The 19,257-nt window shown below is 51.5% G+C and overlaps 1 protein-coding gene across 7 annotated transcripts in view; it reads right to left on the minus strand.

Moving 5' to 3' along the window:
• Positions 1-19,257, minus strand: part of MAP4 (microtubule associated protein 4) — a 152,438-nt gene that overhangs the window by 26,290 nt on the left and 106,891 nt on the right. For 6 of the 7 annotated variants that reach the window (XM_077179421.1, XM_077179393.1, XM_077179312.1 and 3 more), the window contains one exon: positions 792-892. In XM_077179421.1, coding sequence (XP_077035536.1) covers positions 792-892 — 101 coding nt within the window. Of the gene's footprint in view, positions 1-791; positions 893-12,546; positions 14,499-19,257 lie in introns of those variants that run through there. The other variant, XM_077179457.1, reaches the window with a different exon arrangement.

Consider the following 19,257-nt stretch of genomic DNA (forward strand, 5'->3'; position numbering starts at 1 on the left):
AAGTGATATTTTAAAGGAAACAAATAATAATAATAATAATAATAATAATAATAATAATAATAATAATAATAATAATAATAATAATAATAATAATTCTGTTTTCTGAGCGCAACAAAGACCGAAATGCAGCAGCCTCTGGGGCTGGGCGCGTTCTGCCATTCAATTCCAAACCAACAGATTTATTTCAGCAGCATGGAAAGCAACAGAAGGAATGGCTGCTAAAGCTGGATTAGTAATTGGGTGCTCCTGGCATCCAGGGCTACGTGCAATCCACGGGCCGTGGCTTTCCAATTATGGGCACGCAGGGATTGCAGCTCCAAATCCCCTGGGATCAGCTCCCCTGGTCACACGGGCAGGGCCTCCAGGGGACAGAGCCCCTGCCCCCCCAGCCCTGCTGGGGACACTGGGGGGACTTTGCTGCGTGCTGGGAGCTCCTCAGAGCACAGCTCCAAAGCCTGAGCAGGGCCTGGGGCTGAGCAGGGCTCCGTGTGCACAGAAACAGGCTGGGAACAACTCACAGAGTATGGCTGAGCACAGGGGTTACTACATGTTTACTATGTGTTTACTACTGCTACAGTCACTGCAGCAGGCAGGGAATTCACTGAAATGGAGTCTGCACACTTTGATCAAAGTTTGCCACGGGCAGCTCCCAACTGGACGGGTTTGCTGCAGGGACAGGGCTCCCAGGGGCAGCTCAGAAAACAGAAGTGGGGCTGGCACAGCTGAGGAAGCAGAAAAGCTGGGAAATGAAAGCCCTGGAAGCAGAGATGGGAGCAGGGAACAGCTCCTACCTTGGTCTTCTTCTCGGGGCTGGGGGGCAGCTCCTTGTTGGGAGGAGCTGTGATGTCGTTCCCACTCACGGCCTCGGCTGCTTTGGGCTCCTCTGCCTTGCCTGGGGGAAGGAAGGCACATTTGTAAGTGGAAGCTTTTTATTCTTTTTAAGATATGTTTTTTTAGTTTGCTGTTACTCAACACAGCAGCAGCAGGAGACAGAACTGACACAGCACAGGTTGGTGTTAGTGGAAAAGTTCCTGAACCCCAGAATACCTGCAGGAGGAAGAAAGATTTTCCCTGCAACAGGAATGGTTCATCCAGGCGCTGTTAGATTCCAATTTCTCACATTATCCCAGTGGGAAAAGCCAACCAGCAGATGAAGGAAACCTGTGGTTTACTTTAAATAGCAAATCTTCTCATCTTTTAAGTTGTTACAAGAAATTTTTGGAACGTTCACGGTGAAGTCCTGACCTCTTCCAGGTTTTACACTTACCCTGCAGTGGGGCTCTGTTCCCAGCTATCCCCATTGTTACAGCTGTTCCTGCTCAGCCTTTCCTCTGCCCACATCCACAGCTCAGTGAGCAGGGAGGGTTCCCAGCAGCCAAAGGGAGCAACAGGAAAGGTCACACAGGTCACAGGTGCCAGCCCTGATCCAGCAGCACAAGGAGCTGGAGCCAGGCTGGGAGAGCTGGGAATGTTCCCCTGGAGAGGAGAAGGCTCCAGGGAGAGCTCAGAGCCCCTGGCAGGGCCTGGAGGGGCTCCAGGAGAGCTTGAGAGGGACTGGGGACAAGGGATGGAGGGACAGGACACAGGGAATGGCTTCAGCTGAAGGAGGGGAGATTTCAATTGTTTATTAAGAGGAAATTCTTCCCTGGCAGAGTGGGAGACCCTGGCACAGGTGCCCAGAGCAGCTGTGGCTGCCCCTGCATCCCTGGCAGTGCCCAAGGCCCCAGGGCCAGGGTGGACACAGTGGGAGGTGTCCCTGCCATGGCAGGGGTGGCACTGGATGGTCCTCAATGCCTCTTTCCATCCAAACCACCCCAGGATTCCCACAAGAGCAGGACCATGGAGATCCCATTCTTGCAGACACTGACCCCTCACTGGAGCTGTGTTACAGCACAGAGCTCAGAGCCAGCTCCAAGAAGGGCCATTTTTCCCTGTGATTGTTCCTTTTGGCATTGTCACCGGGGCTGTGACACTGGCTGGGGACAGGGAACACACCCAGGCTGTTCCCTGAGGGGCAGGAGAGCAGCACCCCCTCCTTGTGTCCTCTGGAAAGCCAGAACCCAAAGCAGCACCAGCACTGCCCTCCAACCCAACAAATCCTTCATTTAGGAGCAGTTTCCCCAGGTTTTCTCCCCAAATTCCCTGAAATCCCACAGCAGCAAGGAGCAGCTTCCCTACAAATCCCTTCCAAGCCCTCCTTCCCCAGGGTGCAGCTGCACAACCACGCTGCCCTGGGCTGGATCCTGCCAGCATCCTCTGCCAAGAGCCCAGCACAAATTCCTGCAGCATCTCCCCTGTCATCTGGGGATTCAAATCCAGCCTTATCCGTGTTGGACGCTGCTTTTTATAACCCTGAACAGATTGTGACAAGGCCAGGCTAAGGATTCCAGCAGTAAACAGCCTGTTCTCCACATCTTTTGGAAATTGCAGTTTCTGTTCCCTGCCTTCCTGCTTGTCAGACTTGACAGGAGTGTCTCAGAGGATGGCTCAGTCCTGGTACAAGCCAGGAAAATCAAATCACCCCGTGCCTCCCTCCTACCAGAGCATGGCTTGTTGTTTTTATGGTCTGACTCCAGGGTAAGCTCAGGAAAAGCCTTTTCCCCCCTGAATTGGTTTAACCCCTTCCTACCCATCTGGCCTTCCAGTTCTGCAGCACTGGGCTGAGCGTGCTGAGCACATAAAAGAGGCTTTTGAAGGGAAACCAGCAGAATGTAGAGGTTGAACACCTGCTTTAATAGAAAATCCTTAGGAATTGTGTCTGTCCACCTGGAAAACCTGTTTTTATTGCAGCTGATCTGTATTGGCTGCTCTCTACCTGATTCCTCCCCTGCATTTCAATAATCCTTTCTGTTCTCCTGCTTTCACCTGTCAGTTCCATGCACAGCAATGTCAGCAGCAGCACTTGTCAGCAGTTCCCTCTCCTGAAAAACAACTCCTGCCCATTCCCTTCTCTCTGCTCCCAGAACTGCTTCGTTTGGAATCCTACCAGTCTCAAATATCCCCCACATCAAGGTGACTTCCAGCTGGTAAAAGCTGCTGTCATTAATTATTTCAGCTAATTCAGCACCAACATTAAACCTCTGGCTGATGAGGGGTTGCAGCACCCATGACAAGAATTCCCAGGATCAGAGAGTGCTCCTCAAATCCTGCAACACCCAGAGGGTCAGGATCTGAACTCCAGCAGCTCCCACATTTCTGAACCAGTGGCAACATGAATTTCATGTTATTTCATGTTGTTTAATAGAAGGTGAATAAAAAACAGGACAGGACAAGGGAAATGGCTTCCCACTGCCAGAGGGCAGAGATGGATGGGATATTGGGAAGGGATTGTTCCCTGGGAGGCTGGGGAGGCCCTAGAATAGAATTCCCAGAGCAGCTGGGGCTGCCCCTGCATCCCTGGCAGTGCCCAAGGCCAGGCTGGACACTGGGGCTTGGAGCAGCCTGGGACAGTGGGAGGTGTCCCTGCCATGGCAGGGGTGGCACTGGGTGGCTTTGAGGACCCTCCAACCTAAACCATTTATTATTATTATTATTATTATTATTATTATTATTATTATTATTACTATTACTACAGGGGAACTGGGTAGAGACCTTCTCTACTTGAGGGGCCACAACTCAGGCTCCATCTCTCAGAGACTCTGACATTCCAGGACACACAACCCTGCCCCATCCCCCAGGGATTACAGAAGGAGAGGTTTGGGGTTTAATATTCATTTGTCCTGTGCTCATCAGGACATTTGCTCTCATTCATGGTTTAATTACGAGGCTGTTCTCAGAGCAGAGAACTGGCACCATTTCCTAGTTACAGGGAATATTAGGAAAAGCTGCCAAACCTTAATCAAATTTGTTCATTAGGCTGCAAGAGAATTATTTAGGAGACTTTTCAGTTTGCCTGCTCCCCCAGGCAGAGGCAGAAGGCCCTGAAGATGTTTAAAGGCATTTGGTTGGAGCTGCTGTGGCCTGAGCTGAGTCAGCAGCAGCAGGGAAGCACTCCCGAGGGAAAGGGGCTTCAAGGAGACAGGGAGGGCCATTGCCATCTGCCATCCTCCATGGATCCCTCCCAGCACAGCCCTGCCTTCAGCAGTGCCTCCCCACACTGAGGGCAGTGTGCTGCCAGTGCCTCCATCCTCGGGCCCTGTCCCCACCACTCCTGTTCCTAACGGTGACAATCACAATTCTTGGCCTGTCCCAACAGTTGCCAAGAGCAGCACTGCAATAAATGATTCCTGTCATGATTCCTATCAATAAATCATTCCTAGCATTTTTCCTATCACAGTTCCTATCAAGAAATGTTTCCTAGCATTTTTCCTATCACAGTTCCTATTAAGAAATGATTCCTAGCATTTTTCCTATCATGATTCCTATCAAGAAATGTTTCCTAGCATTTTTCCTATCACGATTCCTATCAATAAATCATTCCTATAATTTTTCCTATCATGATTCCTATTAAGAAATCATTCCTAGCATTTTTCCTATCATGATTCCTATCAATAAATTATTCCTATCATTTTTCCTATCATGATTCCTATCAATAAATAATTCCTATAATTTTTCCTATCATGATTCCTATCAAGAAATGATTCCTATCATTTCTCCTATATGATTCCTATCAATAAATCATTCCTATCATTTTTCCTATCACAATTCCTATCAAGAAATGATTCCTAGCATTTTTCCTATCATGATTCCTATCAATAAATCATTCCTAGCATTTTTCCTATCACAATTCCTATCAATAAATCATTCCTAGCATTTTTCCTATCACGATTCCTATCAATAAATCATTCCTATCATGATGAAGCCCTGGCCCGGGGTGCCCAGAGCAGCTGTGGCTGCCCCTGCCATGGCAGGGGTGGCACTGGATGAGCTTTAAGGTCCCTCCCAACCCAAACCACCCTGGATCCCTGTGGCCTCAGCAGTGCAGCTGCAGGGACACCCTCAGGTGACATGGGGACACTGAGCAGTCCAGACACAGGCTGGAGGAGCCCAAAGGGACTCCAGGTCTCCATCCATGGGAGGGACACACGTGGATGGGCCTGGAACAGCCCCTTGCTTGCACAAGGCTTTGGGCTGGGGTTAAACCAGTCCAGTCCAGCCTAAGTGACTCCTGTCCCAGCTGCAGGGGGTTGCCCAACTCCCCCAAGGGTTTCCTGAAGCCAAATCCTGGTTGTGGGTAACTATAAATAGAATTCCTAACCAGAAGGAGGAAACAACCCATCCCACCCACCCCTGGAAAAAACATCTCCGTGCATTTCAGTCTGGAAGCACCTGCAGGTCCAACAGCTTCTGAGCACAGGCAGCCATGGAGAAGCAGGACAAGGCAGCCTGGAGGGGATGAGGGGAGCTCAGTTACCCCAGTGCCCCACTCAGCTACACCTGGCTGCTCTGGGGTGTTCAATCTCACTCTGAGCATCTCCAGCAATGGAGATTCCACAGCTGGGAGCTTCTGCTCCTGGATCTGATCACCCTCCTGGTAAAAAAAATAAAAAAAGCTAAAATCTCACAGTTCCCAAATTCCTGGCAGAAGCTGTTTTACAGCTTTGCTGAAATCTCTCAGCAGTCACCCAGCATGGTTTGCTCTCAGCTGCTGCTGTTATTTTCGTTTGCTGACCCATATTCCTATCCTGGAAAACCAGAACTGTCTCTTGTTCACAGCTCCCCTGCCACTGATGCCTTTTCAGACACAACCACAACCTCCTCCCTCCCCACATTCCCTCTTCCAGGCTCAGGAGTCTCGTTTGGCCACTGCCTGTGCCAGCTCCCCCAGGATTGATTGATTATTTATTTATTTATTTATTTATTTATTTATTTATCACAGATCTCATTCCAGAGAGCCCCTGGAGGACCAGGTGTGCACTGAGACATTGGACTCAAAGGGAAGCACAAGGAATCAGGGAATCCCAGGATGGTTTGGGATGGAGAGACCCTAAAGAGCATCAACCCCCTGCCATGGCAGGGACACCTCCCACTGTCCCAGGTGCTCCCAGCCCTGTCCAGCCTGGCCTTGGGCACTGCCAGGGATCCAGGGGCAGCCACAGCTGCTCTGGGCACCTCTCCACTCTCACAACCAGGAATTTTTCCCATTTATCTTCACCTGACCTTTCCCTCTTTCAAACATTAGGAGTTAAGAATTGACAGAGTTTTTCCTTTTGTTATCTCTTTCTGGATTCCTCCAAGTCCCTGTGCTGGAGGAAAGCCACACAGAATTATCCTTATGGCACCTCCATCCTACAAATCCAGCGTGCAGTCCCAGCTGGTGTGAGGTGATGCTGAGCTGAGCCAGGAGGGAGCAAACACAAACCCTCAGTTTTGAGTAACAGCTCTCACAAAAGCTGCAACTCTGTGTGACAAACCCAAACAGGCACAAAGCCTGAAAAGCTTTGCTGTTTGTATTCTCTGAAGAAGTAAAATGAGGCAACAGCACTTACAGAAATGCACCCAGGAGGATCTTTTTGAAGTTAAACTGTGTTACTGCACTGTTTCATAAATCACAGAGCTCAGGAGCAACGCCTGTGGGCAGCTCAGCACCAACCAGCAGCTTAGGAAAGAGCAAGAATTCCCAAAAATCCATCCTCATGCCAAAAGGAAGACCCTGGTAGGAGCTGTCTTGGGCTCCTGTCACCAGGCCAGAGGTTCCTGTAGGCAAAGGCTGGATCTGGAGCCCCATCCTGCCTTTTGGGACTGCTGCTCCTCGTGTCCCATCCAGAGGCTGCTGGGCCCTGCCCAGGCTCCCCAGGGAATGGGAGCATTCCCAACCCTGCCAGAGCCCCAGGAACACTTGGACAGCACTCCCAGGGATGCCCAGGGTGGGATTTTGGGGTGTCTGTGCAAGGCCAGGGCTTGGATCAATGACCCCTGTGGGTCCCCCCTGCCTCAGGACATTCCCCATTTTGCTATGATTCCTTTCTCCCTCTAATAAAGGAGATTTCCATGGATGCTTGAGGCTGTATCCCCCAGATGCTGTCCCTCCCAGCTGTCCCTCTGGCTCTGTGTGGCAGTCCCTGTGTCACCTGCCCTGCCTGCAGCTGCAGCCCAACGTGAACCAGGCCAGGCATCATCCCCAGATCCCCAGCCAGGGATATTTAGCAGGCTAAGCTCAACTAAAACATCATTCAATGAAACAGCTCCATAATTCTCATCGGGATTAGAGTCATCAGCTGAAAATCCATTAAGAGAAATAGATTAAGCAATAAGGCAATGACCATCCTTGTCTTTACTCTCCCTCTTGAATGTAAACAAGCCCTGGAACAAAACCTGCTCATGGGGAACCACAGAGAGGCACCAGCTCCTTCCTCATCCACCAGCTCCTTCCTCATCCCTCAGCACCCCAAAGGAGCAGCTGCATCCCAAAACCATCCTCATCCCTCAGCACCCCAAAGGAGCAGCTGCATCCCAAAAACCACCCTCAAATAAAGCTTTTTTGTCTAAGGCTCTTACAGAAAAGTACCTACAAGTACAACAAATCTTGGTTTGAACAGAAATACGACCCTGAGCTGCTCCCTCCTCCCCAGAAAAGGCAGAATCAACATCTCCTGCTTGACCCAAATGCAGAGGGCTCAGCATTTTATTTGGCAACAAATGCAACTCAGTCAAGGTGTACATTTTCCTTGGTTATCACAAACTGAGAATAATCAGATGTCCTCTTTGCCTGCATTTGCCAAACCTAAGGCTCCAGGATTGTTAAGCCTCTATTTGTACCCCAGCAAGGGCAATCCTAAATGAGAACAACCTGAAGTGCCTCCCCCATTTATCCAACAGGGCATGACTGGAGTGATGAGGCTGCTGTGAGTAACAGCTCCCATCCCACCAGCAAAACCAGCCCTGAGCTGCAGCTGCCTCAGGCAGGGCATCCAGGGAGGAACAGACACGAAACAGAGCCCAAATTCCATTTCAGGCTGGCCCTAAAGCTGCTCTGAATGTTGGTGAAACCCCAGAGAATCTCCAGGTGCCACCTGAGCTTGGGCAGTGCCTGGACCAGGGGACAAGGGGATTCACAGGGTAATTTCATGGAATTCAGAGATTCCCAGAATGGTTTGGGTTGGGAGGGACCTTAAGGAGCACCCAGTGCCACCCCTGCCACGGCAGGGACACCTCCCACTGTCCCAGGCTGCTCCAAGCCCCAATGTCCAGCCTGGCCTTGGGCACTGCCAGGGATCCAGGGGCAGCCACAGCTGCTCTGGCAATTCCATCCCAGCCAGGAATTCCCAATCCCCAATCTCCCATCCATCCCTGCCCTCTGGCAGTGGGAGCCATTCCCTGTGTCCTGTCCCTCCAGGCCTTTGCCCAACGCCCCTCTTCAGCTTTTCAGTGTCTGAAGGCATGAAACTGTGCCACACTGTTCAAAATGTCAAATAAAGACAGTCCTGCCTTGGCACACCCAAGCACAAATGTGTCACTAATGATCCAATGAATCCCAGGGAGGTTCCCCAGTATCCCCCAATCCCAACCAGGCACAGAGCAGCTGCAGTCACTTCTGTCTTTTCTCCCCTATGACAAACCCCATTTCCTGTGCTAAGGAAAGCACAGGACCCCACCACTGCAGTACTGGCTTTTTCCAGGCTTTCTTACTGGGCTGACATTCCCAATCCCAGCACTCACTTAAATCAGTGCAAACCTGAGGCCAGGGCCCTCACACCCTCACTGCTGCTGGGAGTCCTGGATTCTGTACTCATCTAAACCACAGTGTTCTGCTGGAATAAAAATCCTTCAGGAGGCTGGGAGTTAGGCTGGACTTCATGGAGTACCAAAAACCTGAGCTGGAACCCAGGATGGTTTCCTGATGCAGACACTGAGCTGCTGTTGGGTGTGACAGACCCAACCTGCAATTCCTGGTGTTCCAGAGCAGAAAACATTACAGGGAGAGGCCAAGGGAGTGAGAGAAGGCAGAAGGTGAAGGCAGTGCTGAAGGACACCACTGCTGGCAGTGACACTGCTGGGGGTGACACTGGGTACAAATAAATGCCAATAAATCCCACAACACTCAGGTGCCAAAGCTGTCCTCAGTGCTGGGAACAACAGGGCCCCTTGGCCAGGGAGATTTGATTCCTGAGGGAGCTGGGCAGGTGCTGGGGCTCAGCTCTGATCAGGACTAATCTGCAGCCAGGATCTCCTGGCTGAAAATACCTGCCCTGGGCACGCCAGGGCTTGGAGCAGGAGCGCCTTGGGGGCAGCTTTTAAAATGAAATTAAACTAAAATTAAACTACATGTGCCATCACCAGGGGGGCTTTAAGGTCCCTTCCAATCAAACCATCCTGGGATTCTGTGATTACACCGACACCTACCTGTCTGCAAGGAAGAAAATTGAGTTTTATGTATGATTCTACTAATTCTTTCTGTTAAAATAACACAAGAGGAGCAGATATTTAGCAAAAAAATCCCACAACCCTGGGTGGGCAGAACAAGGAAGTCTGCTTTAAGTGGAGATACCATACAAATGATTTGGATCAGGCTGCACAATTCTTTAAAGTATTTTTAGGATGATAAAAGGTGCAAGTGACAGAATTTGCTACCCCAGGTGTGAGCACTGAGGTCAGGGTGAACGGACAGAGCGGGCAGAAGAAGAGAGGGGTTAACAAAAAGCAGGAAAAACCCTTTCCTGTCAGATCCAATGGATGCACTGAGCACTCTGCCCGGTGAGAGGATGGAGAGCTGCAAGGGGAGTGCTGAGATGAGGCTGATCAGGATCTCAGGAGAGGAACTGAGCGTGAATGAAATGCACAGGAGGGTTCAGCACCAGCTCCACCTTCCAGCCAGCACTGCCTGCTGGGGGAGTTATTTTTACTATAACCACCTCTCTGCTGATTAACAGGGGAGAGGGAAAAACCCTCAGCACACAAAGTTGGAAAGCTTTTCAGGAACATCTGAGGAATTTCTGTCTGGTTTCTCTTGCATCCTGAAAATCCTCTAAACTGCACATATAGAAAACATTTCGTTGCTTTTACTGCTTTGTTTGCCCCCAGGAGAGGATAAACCCAGAGATTAAAGGAGTACAAACTACAAAGAGTAGAAAATAACTTCAAATTCTATGATACTGATGCCTGTGAGAGCTCTGCCAGCTCAGTTATCTCTGTATCAGCTCACCCAGACCTGTGATTGTAAGGACAACAAACAAGCTTTCATAATCAAGACTGCAAGAGCAAAATTTTAAACCAAATGCTAAAAAACCCTTGGCAATCTGAATAAACCATCTGCAAAGCACAACCCAGCCAGAACACTGGGAGCACTCCCATCTCAGTGACCTTTCCATCACTGATGCTCAGCCCCTCTGGGGAAAACATGTCAATCCACTTCAGATGAGGTTTTAAATGTTTTGTCTGATTTAAAGATCTCACAGAGCTGTGCTTTCAAACAGCTTCCCCTTGAGCTGGACAGGATTCAACAGCCAAGCCAAACTGGGGGTCCCAGTTGCCCAAAATGTGAACCTTGTTGCTGATTTGTCTTGGAATTAAACCTTGGTGTCAGGGCAGGTGTTGGCAAATCCCATCACCCTAAAAAAAGTGGGACATGGAAAGTGTCAGCAAACACCATCACCCCAAAAGAACTAGGATGTGAAAAGTATCAGCAAACTCCTAAAACTGTGACATGAAAGGTGTCATCAAACCCCCAAAAAAACTGGCACATGAAAGATGTCAGCAAACCCCCAAAAATCTGTGACATGAAAGGTGATGGCAAGCCCCTTCACCCCGAGAACTCTGACATGAAAGGTGTGCACAAATACATCACTTTTGGGGTTTTTTCTGCTCCACATTTGCTGTCAACACCTCTTCACTCCTGCCATGTTTCAGTTCCCAAGACAACTGATGACCCTCTCATGTTTGGGTACAAAATCAAGCCCAGGTGACCATGGAACACGAGGGTCAGACCTGAGCCCAAGGGAACATCCCCAGCTGTCCTGTCCAGCCTTGGCTCAGGACCTCCCTGGGACCACCACAGGGCAGGGCAGGCAGTGGCTCCCACCTGCCTGCCAGGAGCTGACAGCTCTGCTCAGGCTCCAAGGATTAAAATCTGTCCCTGGAGCCAACCGTGAGGAACCAGGGAACACCAAGAGGATGGAAAGGGAAGAATCTCCCCATCCTCAACACTCCATCCCTGGCAGTGTCCCAGGTCAGGCTGGATGGGGCTTGGAGCAGCCTGGGATAGGGGAAGGTGTCCCTGGGATGTGAAAAGTACCAGGGTGGCACTGGATGGGCTTTGAGGTCCCTCCAGCCCAGCCCATCCTGGGATCCTGTGGCTCAGTGAAAAGGTGAGACACATTGGCACATCAAAGAGGGGAGTTTGTACTGCCCAAATGCTCCCCAAACATGAGACTGGCACCTGAAGCATCTAGACAGGTAACTGGAGAAAGCAGAACTCTCATCATGCCCAGCAGTGCTGAGTGACCAATGGCTGCAGGGCCATGCCCAGAGCCCAGCGTGGGCAGCGGGAGCCGCCTGAGTGACCATGGGGTGTCACTCACACACCACAAACCCAGAGCAGAACAAACCCAGGGCTGTGTGAGCACAGCCCCTCGGGGCTGCCCTGCCCCGCTCAGAGAGCCCAGCTCACCCCAGGAGTTTTGGGGCTCCACCTGAGCAGCTCACTCCCCTGCACACCTGAGCTGTAGCCTCCCCTCCCTTGACAACATGACACTTTCCATTTCACATCAGCCCTCCCAGCCGGCTACGAAAGGATGCAAAAATTCTCTTGCAAATCTTTTGTCTTTATCCCCTGACACATTTTCTCTCCTCTCGTTAATGCAGGCGACAGACAAAGCACAAACACCGTGGTCGCATCCAAAAGCTGGGAAAAAAGCAGGTTTATTGCTGGCTGGGGCTGGCAGGGGGGACACAGAGATGTTGTTCCAGGCGGGAGAACAAAGATTAACTACTCTTCTCACAGATTTTAAATCCGGGAAGAGTGACCTCATACACCACAGCACCATTGAAACAACAAACCCCACAGAACACAACAAGCTGCTATTGACCCTTGGAATGGGAACGGCTCCATTCAAACGGGGGGTTTGGGAAAGAGCTTCCAGAAAGTGACAGAGAAATTCCACTTTGAATTTCAGCACCGGGAAGAGCTTAACTCCATAAATCATTGCACCCATCGCTCTTGTGCTCCCCTCAAACAGAGTGCCAGAAGCTTACGGGAAAAGCACAACCCGCAGATTTTTTTGGCAGGGGCTGAAAGGGTTTAATTTTGCTGTCACCCTGCTCTCACAATACATCTCGTGATCTGGGGTACCTCTGCTCGGGGGAGGTGTGGCAGGAGGGGACCCGGGGGAGACCGGCGGGGACCCCTGTGGATGCCACGGATCTGAAAATCCATCGCTCAAGTTTAGGATCCCGACAACCCATTAACAGCTGCTGCTGCACCAGACGCTGAGCAACCAGCCAAGCAATTAATTTTCCCCTTTTCCCCTCCGTTTCTATCCGTACAGACCCATCCTTTGTTCTGCCTGCCGAGCACGGCGGTGCCGGGCTCCCAGGTGCGCTCTAAAGTCACTCGGCACTTCCCAGCTCCTGTCCGCTCCCTGCCCGGAGAGGTAAAAATTAGTAACATACCATCACGTGGTGAATCTCCTTGCTTGGGAGACGGAGAGCTCTGCACATTGCTGACCTCGATTTCTTTCCTCTCCAGAGGAGCCGTTTTGCCGGGCTCCGGCTCGGCGCCTTTGCCTTTGGGAGCATCGAGCCCCGGCGCTCCATCGCCGCCGTCCCTCTTGTCCCTCTTGCCCGCCGCCTCCTGCCGCTCTTTGTCCTGGCTGCCGAGCTCGGGGATCTGCTCCAGCTTGCTGTGGAAGGCGCTCGGGCTGCCCAGCTCTTTCTTGAGCGAGTTGCTGCCGTTCCACTCCTCTCGCTTCTTGGCGGCCGGCTCCTCCCGCGCCGGGGCCGGGGGCTGCGCGCCGGGGCCGGGGCTCGGCGGGGCCGCGGGGCCGCCCAGGGCCGCCTGCTCCTCCGCCACCGTCAGCGAGCGCTTCATCGGGGAGCTCGGCTTGGCGGCCGTGGGGCTGCGGCTCTGGGTCAGGCTGCTATTAGGAGAGAGCAGCCCAGTGGCGACGTCTTCTCTAAGCACCGGCTCAGGGTATTTATCGGCCAGGTTAAGGGTTAGGGGCACCGACAAGTGAGAGCACTCTGACATCGCACGCCTCATCGCCTTCCTCTGGTGGGCAGCCCTGGCCAGCAAACTGCCCTCAGAGCCCAGCTGCTCCTCCATCTCCTCTTCCAGCTCGGGGCTCTCGCTCAGGTCACTGCTTTTGGACTCGTCCTGGGCCAGCTCCACGGTGGTGGTCGGAGGGGCCGCTTTGGCTGCGGGAGCGGGGGAAGAGAGCCCGCTCTGCCCGTAGCTGTCGTTAAGCACCCCCAGGACACAATAGCCGGGGGCTCCATCTTTTTTCACGGCCGCTTCTTTAGACCCCGAGTCGTTCGGCAGGATGGGCTGGAAATTGGGGTTCCAGACGCTGATTTCCTGCTCCTTCATGAATTTGCCGGCATCGCTCTCCGGCACGGAGAGATGGGGCAGCTTCGGCTCCGGCTGGCACTTGGTCTCCATCCCAGCCTTACCCACGGCTTTCTCCTGGTCGGTGATGGCTTCATTTTTACCCAGCCCGGGAGCGGCTTTTTCGGCTCCCGCCTGTCCCACGCGGAAATCGGTCGCTTTAGGGTTCCCGAAGTTGCCTTCAGCAGAAGGAAAGGTTTCCGAAATCAGGGACCAGCTCTCAAGGTGACCTGCAGCCGCCTGGTATTTCTTGCCCGGCACCTCAAATTCTCTTTTGTCTTTCTGAGCTATTTTTAGCTCTTTGTCTAGTTTTCCCTCGAAGAAGCAGAGCTTGTCCTCATCCGTGAAACCGGCGTTCTTAACGAGCCCGTCCTTAATCGGTCCCCCCGAGTTCACGTTCAAGCCAATCTCGTTAAGCTTCCCCTCGGTCCTCTGCCACTCGAATTCGGTTTTGCCGAAGTCTTTCGGGGACTCCATGCGGTGGAAGGCGGCCGGGAAGCTCTCGGGGCTCTTGCCCTTGCCCAGCGGGCTGTACTCGGGCTGCTGGTTGGAGAGGGACATCGCGGCGGCTCCGCGGCTCCGCTGCAGCGCTCGGCGCGCCGGGCTCGCTGCCGTGACGACACGGCGTGCCCCCGGTATTCGTGACAAACCCCGTCCTCCCCACCCCCTGCGCCGTCGCCTTCACTTACTGCAGGCAGCCACTAGTTCAAAAGAAACCGGCAGGTTGCATCCTTTTGTGGAGAATCCTCAGGAATTCACTTGGGGAAGGCGAGCGCCCGGCCCTGGGCTGAGGCTGCCGGGGCTTTATGGGCTCAGGGGAAGGGTTTTGCTGTCAGCAGCCTTTGGGGGGTCCTGACACGTTTGGGGGGATTTCAGCCTCTCCTTTTGCTCTGCCAAGCTGTGCTGTGATCGATGCTTTGATCGGTATCAGTTCCTGCTGATGAGCCATTCCAAGAACACGCAGGACCCAAGGTCAGCGATTCCCCCACAAAGCAAACCAAGGCACGGCCCCCCCAGCCCAGCCCCAGCAGCACAGTGCAGAATGAGCCCTTTCAGCACAAGGGCTTTGTTTTCTGTGAATTTTAATATATTCTTCTGGAGTCAACAGCGATCACAAGTCCTGCTGTAATGAGGATTTCACAATTCACAAACTGCATCGCTCCCGTAAGCAAGAGGACAAAGCTGAAAAGGATGGGATGGGATGTGTTTGGAAAGGTCCTGGAGTCTCAAATACAGCAAGATTGATTTTCATTATACATTTTTGAACATGAACATATCTTACAATATTTTTAGCTGATTTAAAGATGCCATATATATGTGTTTTGAAACAGCCTGTTTGGGTCCACAGAATTTGCCAGACAAGTGCCCCAGCTGACAAAAATACAAACTTCACTGCTTGTTGACCTGGTTGCAGGTGGATTTCTTCTGTCACCCTTCATCCACACCAGCACTGCGCACTTTGTGTTGATCCATCCCAAGCCAGCCTCAACACCTCTGATGTGCCCTCCTCAGCCACCCCTGTTCCAGCAGCCCCACAGGGCTCCTCCAGCTGGGAGTCGTGATTTGGGCACCACTCCCCTGGTTAAACTGCAGAGGCTGCATTAGCACCAAACTGCAGATTCAGCTTTTATTCTTAAGTGTCTGGTGCAGCTTAATCCTTGACTGAGGCAGATTTTGCTCTCTGAGCCAGGGTCACGGCACATGAACCATCCCGGATGTCACCACACTCCACTCTGGAGAAAATGTCCTCAGAGCTCATGGAAAAGGCCTCCCCTGCTCGAGTTGAACTGAAAGAAATGTATTTTTATACCCAGAGCCTGCAAGTTCCACTACGCCCCCTGAATTGAACCTGCTGTGAGAAATGCTACAATCCACACATTTATCTGCTTGTATTTAAGCTTGGGATTTAAGGCACTGCTATATTTAAAAACAATGACTAAGGAACTGTAAGTTATATGAATCTTTCCTGACAGCCTCTAATTAACCAGAATAGTTCCACCCACAACCTTCACTTCTCAAAGAGCCTCAACAATTTTTCTCTGCTTTAAAATATTCCGAGGTGTCTTGCTGTGGGAAACGGGCTCTCAGCTCACGGCTCGTGCTCTCCCTCCTGCCTGATGTAGGACTAATGTTTGCAAGCACTTGCTCACTCTGAAAGTACTGACTGTGCTCCCCAATCTGGCAGGCCCTGAGTTCCTCTAATCCTCTGTAATTACTGTTATTCCTCCATTGCTCACTCAATCCAAACCAAGATTTTTTTACAGGAAATCTCAATCCACCAGAGATCCCTTAAAGCACTTCCCCAGGAGTGAGGGCAGCCCTGTAAAGCTCTCTGAAACCACCTAGGAACTTTTAATTTCTTTTTTTTTTTTTTTTGCACTTAAAAAGCAAATACCTACCCTTTCTAACAGAGGAGAGAACCCCCTTTGATTTTGGGGCTGGTACTTCAGAGCCTGGGATCATGGCAGGGATTTGCATCACAGGGAAGAAAAGCCTGACTCCATGTCAGTGCACAGCCAGGAACAGCCTCTGCTGCTGCCTTATTAAATAATATTTTCTAATGCAGGAAATGAACCACAGTCAATACCTGGGATGCTCAGAAGCAGGAGAATGCTTAGCTATGAAAAATCTCCAAAGTCAGCCAGTATTTAATCTCTCAGGACATTAATGGAGGTAATGCAGAGTTCATCCACTGAGAGCTTCCCAACAGCCTCCTCCTGCCCAGAGCATGCTGCTCCCAGAGCCCTGCCCAGTTCCACTGCCCTGGCCTCTATCTTCTACCCAGTCTGTTTATTTTAATTTCTGTTTATGAATATTCTGCCTCTGAAGCTGTGCCATGGTGCTGGTGCAAGGCCAGGAATGGCCACTCACTCTGACCAGCAGCTCTCCCACCAGAGCTTTGCTCTCTGTTTTTTTCCTTTAGATTCCCATAAACCTTAAGTTCTCTGAAGAATTAAAAGGCAAAGTGGTCAGTGAAGATGAGCCAGAAAGGGTGGAAGGATGTTCAGATACAGAGTTGGGCAGATTTTGACAGGTGACTCAAGTAAGGGAGGGTCTCACTGGAGCAGAGCTGGGTTGGAAAGGAGAGTCAGATACCCTCACAGGAGCTCCACCACTGCTTTTACCCTCAGCTCAACATGGAGGAACATTTCCTACTCTTCAAGTACCAAATCTGGGGTTTCCCTCTCCTCTGGGCTCTCCAGCACCCTTCATGCCAGGCAGGAGCAGTGACACCATTACAGGATCCTGTAAATCAGGCCTTGGTCCAGCTGTGCACGCGGAGCTTCCCTCACTGCCTGAGGGTCCCACTCCCTCCCAGAGGTGAGAGAACCTGCTCTTGAGGATGAAGGCTCTATTTTGCCTGTTCACAAGGAGGAAGGCTCTATTTTGCCTGTCCACATCCTTTTAACCTCATTAAACCCTGCTCTTGCTTGCCAGAGCTGACAGGATCAGCCTGGGATGCTGAGCACGCCCAGCCCAGTCTCAGTCCCAGCACCAACCACCTCTGCAGGCACTCAGATCTCCTGGGATGCTTTCAGTGATCCCTTTGCAAGGGCAGCCACCCCAAGGGCTGCCTGAGCCCTCCCTGGGCTGCTCCAGGTGGAGCTGGGCTGTGCCAGTCCCCGGAGCAGGCGGAGATCACTACATCCCACGTCAGCTCTGGTACCCAATCTGCAGCCTCCCAGCCTCAGCAGATGAATCAGCCTAGTGCTTCTATTTTTGCTTCACTCCTGAAGCTATTACTTATCCCTGCTAATGCTCTGGGTTTTTTGGTTTTTTTTTTTTTGCTTTAATCTAACACAATCGTTTCTGTGCAGCCTCTTGCACTGGTTTCTAAGGCAACATCACTTTCCAGGATGATGAGCTCCTCGGTGCCAGCATGGTTGGTGTGGTCTCTAATTAAGAGTTATTAGCAAGAACAGCAATCAGAGCAGGCAGAGCCACGAGGACATGCTCTGTGTGCCCAGGAACATGGGATTTACACACCCTGCCCCCTGTGCTCATACACACACTCACACACATGGGCTGTGGAACCAGCCCTGCTCAACTCACGCTTCACTTCTTCCCACAGGCTGCAGGATAAAACGGGAATATTTAGGATTCTGACCACCAGAACCTTGCTCTATAAGGTTAACATTGCAAAGGTGTGGAGTTGTACAAATCTTTAACACAGCCTCATGTTTTATAGGATGGGTCATTTACAGATCAAATCCTGCTTTAGAATTTACATCAAAAACCAGAGATCAGCCAAAATCAGCAATCAAACACACTCAGAGTGTTTCCAACTCAGTATTTGCTTATTGTGGGGGGTATTTCATAGTAGAAACCAAGCAGAGGCAACACAAAGTTCACCAAATGATGCACAAGCCACAGACTGGCAACATCAGCCAGGAAAAGAGGTTTGGAATTCAGATTTCCCAGAAAGTTACACAGCACCACTAAGGAAATGTGGTCAGCAGCCTCAGCCTGGCAGACTCTGCAGCCAGAAGTGGATTTGTTTCACTCCCAGCTTTTCTTGAAAATCTGAGAGTTGAGGATGAGCAGGAATATAAAATAAAAGAAGATGAACCTCAGGAAGGCTGGCCCAGGACCAGCTCCAGGGGAGAGCTGGGCATGGCTGCATCAGCAGGAGAGGAACCAGAACTGGTGCAGCAGGGGGGGAAAACCAGGGGCATCTGCAGTGGGATCAGCAGCTCTGGGGAGCCTCAAAAGAACACAGAGCTGTGGGGTGGGGCAGGACAGGACAGGGAGGGGGGATTTAGATGGGATATTGCCAGGAATTCCTGCCTGGGAGGGTGGGGAGGGTGCCCAGAGCAGCTGGGGCTGCCCCTGGATCCCTGGCAGTGCCCCAGGCCAGGCTGGACATTGGGGCTGGGAGCAGCCTGGGACAGTGGGAGGTGTCCCTGCCATGGCAGGGCTGGCACTGGATGAGGTCTGAGGTTCCTTCCAACCCAAACCATTCAGGGATTCTGTGATCCTGTGGGATCAGAGGCCCCTGAGCACCCAGCACTGCAGAGCTGCACCTCTGGAAAAACATCCTGTAAGCTCAGCTCAGCTCAGCTCAGCTCAGCTCAGCTTTTAGCCAGGGACAGAAGCAACACCTCCCCAAAGCCTTCTGTTCAAGCTGAACCAAACTCCCAGCAGGGCCAAGGGCAGGAGAGCAGCCCAGGGCCAAGGTCCCCTCTCAAAGCCAAGTGACACTGCCAGAGCTGCCTGGTGACACCATGTGGGGCTCAGCTCCCTCACACACCCCCTGGGATAATTAACAGCCCTTTAATTAATGACCAGCCTGCAATATGATGACTCTGAGCATTTCCAAAGCATTATTAGAGCACCTCTGTTATTACCAGCTCCTGCACACAAGTGCACGAGTGCTGATGATCTCAGGATGACTGGCTGCACTTGCACATCCTTCAGCCCCTGCCCTGATTAACACAGCCTTCATCAGCTGATGAATTCCTGTCAGACAAACCCAATTACAGTTTGGGGTCCCACAGGAGAACTACAAACATGGCATGACTGAAAGGTTACTGTGCAAATGCTAGACCCACTTAAAATAATGGAAACCAGGCAGGGAAAGAAAATATTTACAGCAAGAGCTTTACTGTGGCTGCAAAAGCAAAGCAAATCCTGTCATTAGACAGGGATGGGCATTTCTTGCTTTTAAATGGATTTGATTTGCACACAAACTGTTGAGAAATCTGCCCTGCATCCCACAGGGTGACCGTGGCAATGGCAGCCTGGCACGGGCTGGGGACAGGAGGCAGCCACAGGGA

Source organism: Agelaius phoeniceus, chromosome 1 (genome assembly GCF_051311805.1).
Source record: "Agelaius phoeniceus isolate bAgePho1 chromosome 1, bAgePho1.hap1, whole genome shotgun sequence".
In the NCBI taxonomy this organism is placed as follows: domain Eukaryota; kingdom Metazoa; phylum Chordata; class Aves; order Passeriformes; family Icteridae; genus Agelaius; species Agelaius phoeniceus.